General features: G+C 35.7%; 1 protein-coding gene across 1 annotated transcript; it reads right to left on the reverse strand.

Annotated features, from left to right (window-relative positions):
• Positions 1–2,622: 2,622 nt before the first annotated feature.
• On the reverse strand, positions 2,623–6,342 carry LOC112711340 (uncharacterized). The gene is made up of 3 exons (XM_025763970.3): positions 5,549–6,342; positions 3,332–5,077; positions 2,623–3,155 (listed from the first exon to the last, which is right to left on the reverse strand). The coding sequence occupies exons 2-3, from the start codon at positions 4,982–4,984 to the stop codon at positions 2,997–2,999; spliced, it is 1,812 nt and encodes a 603-aa protein (XP_025619755.1). The 5' UTR covers positions 4,985–5,077; positions 5,549–6,342; the 3' UTR covers positions 2,623–2,996.
• Positions 6,343–7,011: the final 669 nt, after the last annotated feature.

Here is a 7,011-nt window from a genome sequence, read left to right on the forward strand (position 1 = left end):
TGGAAAAGATAGAAAAAAATCTTCAAAGAGGTCGGGAACTCCAAAGCCTGGCTAATAAATTGATAAATTTTCAAAAAACCCCAAGAGTTGGGGTGAAGCTGGGTAGGGGCAACTCGACAGTGGTGCAAAACAGACATCTCAAAATTCAAAAAAGGAAGAAAAACACCCAAACGAGTGATCATACATTCATACATAAAGAAAAAATGAGGGGCCGCTTCGTCGCCCCTCCCAAAACAAACCCGGTCTTCTGAACCCGGGACCACCAACTCATACTTCGGCTCGTCCTCCTTAGAAGTACAAATTCTGTGGCGAGTACGAAGGTGGGTGATAAACTCAGTATCGACCAAGGGTTCCTCCCCTAGGACCGTGACATCAACCCACTGAGAAAGAACATCTACGGAAGCCATTTCTTTTCTTAAAACGGGTGACAAAAAACCTACAAGGGAAAAGAAAAGGAAAATAAAAAATACGGTCTCTAAAGGGAGGGAATACGGAACTAAAGTCTACAAACCAACCTATCTATCTACAAAATAAAAGCATGCAAGGCATGTTACAGAAGAAGAAAAAGCTAACCTTTATCTGAAAATGAAGGTTGGAAGAAGTCAAAAAACTTCGGAACACAAGAGTGCAGCACGAACCAATGAAGAGGAGATTTGAAAAATCGCAGAAACGAAACAATGAGAGAGAGGGAAAGTATTTATAAGTACGTTAGGGGCATAATGGTAAAAGCGGGGCAGTCATTAATAAGAATGCACCGTTACCAAGACCATCAATCCCTACGCACATCCCTAACGGACACGACGCTTGATTAGACGTAACCGTCAGAACCAAAAGGCTACGAAAAGTCACGTCGGTTTCAGACCATCACGTCGGTCCTTCTACAAGTCGACTATGACCCCGAGTAGAATACTCGAGCCCAAATCTCGAAAAGAAAATTGGGCTCGAGTAGGGGCACTGTTCATACCCTGGCCCAACAGTAAAAGTCCAGGTCCAAACAAAAGGCCTAATCCCACAGATTGAGCCTCACCCAATACCGACCTTCGTCCAATGAAGTCGGTTCTAACCACGACTTGCTCTAAAGAAGTCGGGCACGAGAGTTAGCTGGCAGATAAACACTCATTCAAGTGAGTAACTGCCCCTAGAATCTCTCTAACCACTTCCAAGAGCCATATCCTAACCTCCTTAAGATAATGGGATGGTTAACGCCCTAAAAAGATGGCACTACTCCAACAGTGGTTATTGGTTCACCACTATAAATACACTGACACCCCTCGAGTATCTCAAAGTCCCAATACTCTCTAAACCTGCTCACACCCTTGCTAACTTAGGCATCGGAGTGTCTTTGCAGGTACCACCCCCTCTTCCTCATACGAGCAAGTCGGACGGAGGCCCCCAAGGTGCAGACCCATTCGAAGACTTCCTCTTTCAAGCGATTGGGCCAATCAACACCATCCAATCCATTAATCTCCGGTTACCCACCGTAACAAATCTCATGTTAGCTTTTTATTTATATCTTCAACCAACATGTGTGTAATAAATGCATTTATTTAGTTTTCTTTTTTTTGGTGACTCATGCATTTATTTAGTTTGATGTACAGTTCATAGCATTACTTATTAGTTATTAGTTATTACCGAAGGATCAATTTAATTAATGACATTGATATACCAATGAACGAAACTTCGTTGCTTATGAGTTATCGCTGTCATAACTCATAACCCTAACACTGACTCACGTACTTTAGTTTAAATTTTTTTCATAGTAACACAAAGAAGGCACTACAAAAATCGGGATATAATAAATTAATAACCTTTTATCTTATTTTCTTTTATTTTCTCTTTTTCTTTGTTGGTGCGAAATTGATCATCTCATCAATATCGTATAAAGTCAGTTTTTCATTATTTATTATTTTTTTAATGCACTCAACAAATGCATATAGATTTTTTGTTTTTTTATTTTTTATATTTTTGCATGCTCCTAATGCATATGTATTGATTTTTTTTCCAATGCACCCTTCAAATATACATATAGGACATCTATATAAAATAAAAAATAATTTAAAAAAGGAATAGAAGATCTAATTTCATGCAATAAGAACTATGATAATCGAGATACTAGTGCAACAACGAAAAAAAAAAAAAAAAAAAAACTAGGAATGATGTTCAAACTTTTGTTATACTAGACACTGCAGCAAGAGCTTATATCATAAGTTCATAACTAATGTACTCCATATGCTTAATCAAAAGGACTTTATTGTCTACTTCTGACAGTGTGTCCCAATAAAAGTTGACAAATGGTGTCTGCATATCTTTCAACTTTGGCAACCACACAAGTACCTTAAAGTGCTACATTCATCATTTGAATATTTGACCACTACAGCCAAAGAATCTCATCATGATGTACCACATAATCAAATATAATCTCAAACATTTTTACTGCAAACATTGTAATAATTTTAGGGTTCATGCATCTTCCAACCAAATTCATTCCTTCTTTTCGATAACTATTCAAACAGCAAAGATAAAAAAGTAGTTACTTTTACAGATATAGCAATACACGAAACATTCATAAATAGGAAGCAACAAAATCTAAATTGCTATCATGAAAGAGTTATATACTTAAGATTATGTGCTAATTAAATTTCTTCTCATTAACAACTATAACAAACCCAATCTCAATGTTACAGTTTACCAAGTTTGGTTCAACAAAACAAACCCTATATGACACATTCTACCCCCTTCAACAAAAAAAGAACGAGGAAAATGATGGTTTACAAAAGTTCTTGCCTATGAAATGTGAAACAAAAAGCACAGCCAGATCTCCTAAATAGGATAACATCTTACAGTATGAAAAATAAAAATTAGCAAACCTAAACATAGAAATGATCCATTAATGTATAAAAACATAAAATATTTTTTTCATCAATTGCCTTTTATGATACAGTAAGATAACTATGACTGCTATATAACCTCAAACTATGCCTTTACCGTCATACCTCCTACGCTCTTTTCGGCCGAAGAGTAGGACTCTGTGCATGAATTATTGCCACAACAATGGAGAAAGCTTGTAGTGCAGACAGAGGTGGTTGAAAATGAATAAAGTATAAACCGTCGTGAACATTTATCATCCTCAAGGTTGGGCAGAAGTCGCCGGAACCCTGAAATATGCAGGGCATATCATCATCTCATTGCATACTTGGACAAATGGTTATTAGTTGTTTAGCAAGCACGAAAAGTCGATTCAAGATTACGAATACAGGCATGTCCAGAATATAACTAACAATGTTTAATTCAAGAGAATAGAGAAAAAGTAATAGCCTATTGGATGATATACCTGAGTAACTAAATCAGCTGATTTGCATTCTCCTTGTGTATCTACTTGACTCGGAACCTCGGATGCACTTGATCTTCTCTGAAGTACAGTCAGAGGACATCCCTCATCCCAACCACCACAGTCACAGCGGCCGCCGGATCTCCATCTATCTATCAGACTGGATGGACCACCATCTCTGATTCTTGGCCCGCCATGAAGGCCTGCTGGAATTAGAACGCTTGTGCTAGTAGAGCAATCACCAGTATTCCGTGCACAACTTTCAGAAGGCAACGTCGTCTCCGATTTACTGAGAAATTTTAAACCCCAGCCCCCTACTTTCGCAGCAGGCTTATTACAAGGAAGATGGTCTTTCACAACAATAGCAGCCAACTCAAAATTCGGAGGAACATTAGTCTCTAATAAATTGGCCTTACCGAGAGGATTCGGCTCCCATGGACAACTTTCCTCTATCGAACTTGATCCACCAAACTTTGAGAGCGTCCTGCGTTTCGACGATGGACTAGTTTTAAACACTTGTGACACCTTCTTTGTCAGCCCCTTGTTCTTCCTATGAGAATCATCCGATGCGTGCGTTTCTTTGTCGAAAATTTCCGCATTGCCAAACAATGTAAACTCAGTTTCCATTATTTTGCTATTGTTCGGACAGAGGGTGAAACTTGTTGACACATTCATCTTACCAACAAGATTCGAAACACTGTCGGGAATATTGCGACCCTTATGGCTACTCTTGTTCAAATGAAACTGGTAGACAAAATCCAAATCCTTATCATCTGCTGAGTCTACCTCCATCAAATGTGCTACATAGACCTCCTTCTGATCGTCCGCGGAAAAAATAAAATGAGGAATCCCTCGATTCCATGTGCATTGGATCATTCCTTGAGAAAGAGTTGAAGAAGCCGAAGACAACCAATCCGAACAAGTAGTGTTAGTGTTAGTGCTAGAACTAGAAGCAATCCTTTTGTGAACTGGAACAGAACCATACTTATGATGTGCTTCCTTTTCCGGTTTATGCGACGAAGAAATGGTTAAACCACCAGAAGAGTCCATAAAATCATAGCATGTCGATCCCTTTTCGTCCGAGAAGTTCATCCTGCTCACATTGTCATTTCTATCAGATACACCAAACTTCTGAAGCAAGGCACTATTCAATATATTTATCATACTCTTACTCCCCATAACCGTTCCTAAACCCCAATGCTCCCCGGAACTAGCACTAATTAAAACTCTCCCGGGGCATTCAAAGATGAATTGTCCCGAATCACACGCATTTAAGCTTTCTGACAAAGCCACCATGTTTGTGGCCCTCAAGTTTACAGGTATGTTGCATTGAGCTGCTTTTATCGCGGCGCTATGCATAAATTCGAGGCAGCGACGAAGATACTTCTCATCCACACTCACCACATGCTTTGGGATCCTGTTGTCTATTCCATGAACACGCCGGAAGAACAAATCTTTGAAGCATACTTTACCCAACTGTGATTGGATAGCATTCGCAACTAGGCCGCGAGGCGAATTTGAACTTCTAATCAACTTCTTTAACTGCCATTTCGACGAGTCTTCGTCGTCCGATACTTCCCTATCATTGTACAAGCTATGCAGTGAATCCTTTTCTCCATGGCTCTCTTTCTGAATCCAAAAGTCTGTGTTTTCCATCTTTTATTTAAACTATATCCAAAACTGATTTCAGGAACCTTCTCTCATAGTCCTCTTCCTTTCAAAATAATTGAAGAACCATAAAACAGTAACCTGGAAACACAGAAATCAAATAAAATCTAAGTCTTCTAAGACATCATGACTAGTAAGAATTTGCAGAACAAAATCCCTACAAATCTATACGATTTAACAAAATTCCTTGGAACATGCGATTCCATAATTTAGCTGAACTAAATTACATTTATACTAAAACAGAAGTTTACTCTCTACTACTATATTTTTTACAAAAAAAAAGGATAAAAAAATCAAAAAATAAATAAAGGGACTTTAGAATAAGTGAGGATGAAGAAAATAACAAGGTTCAATCTTCCCAAATCTTCCAACCATAAATCCCATAAAAAGAAATGGTCAATCAAATATCTTGTAACTGAAATTAGCCGAACTAAACCCACAACAAATATAAACAAATGCAGAAAACAAAAGCAAAAGCAAAGAAAATATAATTATAATAAGAACAACAATAATAATGAACTTAAAGAACAACTTTTTAGTTAGCAAACAAACCTGGATCCAGGAAGAGCCAAGAGCACCCCAACAAATTAAAAAGAACAAAAACCCACCAGCAAGATTAACAGAAGTAGCTGATTTATCATTCTCAATAATTCTTGGCCCTCAAAAAAGTGTTTTTTTGTGCCCCCAAAAAAATGAACAAGAAAAAGAGGAGAGAAGAAACAAGAGAGAAACCAAGTCAGCAGCACATGGGAAACAAAAGGATCTCCGCAGAAGCCAGAATAGAACCACCACAAGCAATGATGATGATGATAATACTAATTAAGGTTCCAAATAAAATCAAACAAAAATTGTGTTTTATAATAATAATAATAATAATGTCTTTCAACAGAAGGGTGTAACTGTATTTGTGTGTGACACCATTATTCTCTGAAGAGAGAGAAAATCTAACTGAAGTGGGACAAAGGAACAGAGGCATATGAACATGGGGATTTAGTTAGACACGTCTTTAAGGTTGAAAATTTAGTACACTAAATGGGATGTGTGTTTTCTTAGCTGGGTTCTTTCTTCACTCACGTAATAGCCTAATAGGAACTACTCATTTTTCTAATAATAAATTTGATATTAGTTAAAATAATAAATATTTGAAAATTTAATTTAAGTCTTATAAATAGTAAAATATAATTTATATATATTATATATAAAGAAAAACATAGTTGAAAGAGATACTTTTTATTATATATTTACAACATAACAATGTTTAAAAATCAAATTTATTTTTGAGTCATTTATCATAAATTCTAACTCATTTATAAATAAATTTTTTAAGTTATACTAATGTTTATGATGAATGAAATACATTTTTTTAAAATAAATTAGTTAACCAAATATATAAATATCTTTAAGTATCTACAAAAATATATTAAAATATCATTATCAAATGAAAAAAACAAAATAAAACATTGCCCCTAAAAATGAGGATGCACTTGTAGGAGAATAGGTCCCACATGGCAAAGAGTGTAGCGAAACAATTGCAAGATGGATAAAGAGAAAGAGAACAGGTTCATGAGCTGGTTAGCATGATAGCAATGTGACTCCACTAAAGCCAAAGCTGCTGCCATTTCCACATTTTCATTTTCATCTCTGCCTTATGCCTATGCCTATTTCCATTCACTTTTCTAACCTATTTTCATTTTTTTTCCAACACCGTTCATGCTTTTACTTCGTAGCTAATATACACAATAAAAGTACATCAACTATGGAGAAAGAAATTACTACCTTCTAAGGTTTATAATAACTATTTGTTTGGTTTTTCATTTTTGTTTTCTTTTTAAATTTATATATAATCTATTAATTTAAAATATCTCAAAAATAAATTATAACAACGATTAGTATAAATTAGTATTGTTGAAAAATATTAGAATATTTATCTATTAATTATATTGATATAAATTAATGTTTTTGTTAATAATAAAATATTAGATAATTTATTATTTAAATTGTTTTTTAATTTATTT

Source organism: Arachis hypogaea, chromosome 9 (genome assembly GCF_003086295.3).
Source record: "Arachis hypogaea cultivar Tifrunner chromosome 9, arahy.Tifrunner.gnm2.J5K5, whole genome shotgun sequence".
NCBI classification, from domain to species: domain Eukaryota; kingdom Viridiplantae; phylum Streptophyta; class Magnoliopsida; order Fabales; family Fabaceae; genus Arachis; species Arachis hypogaea.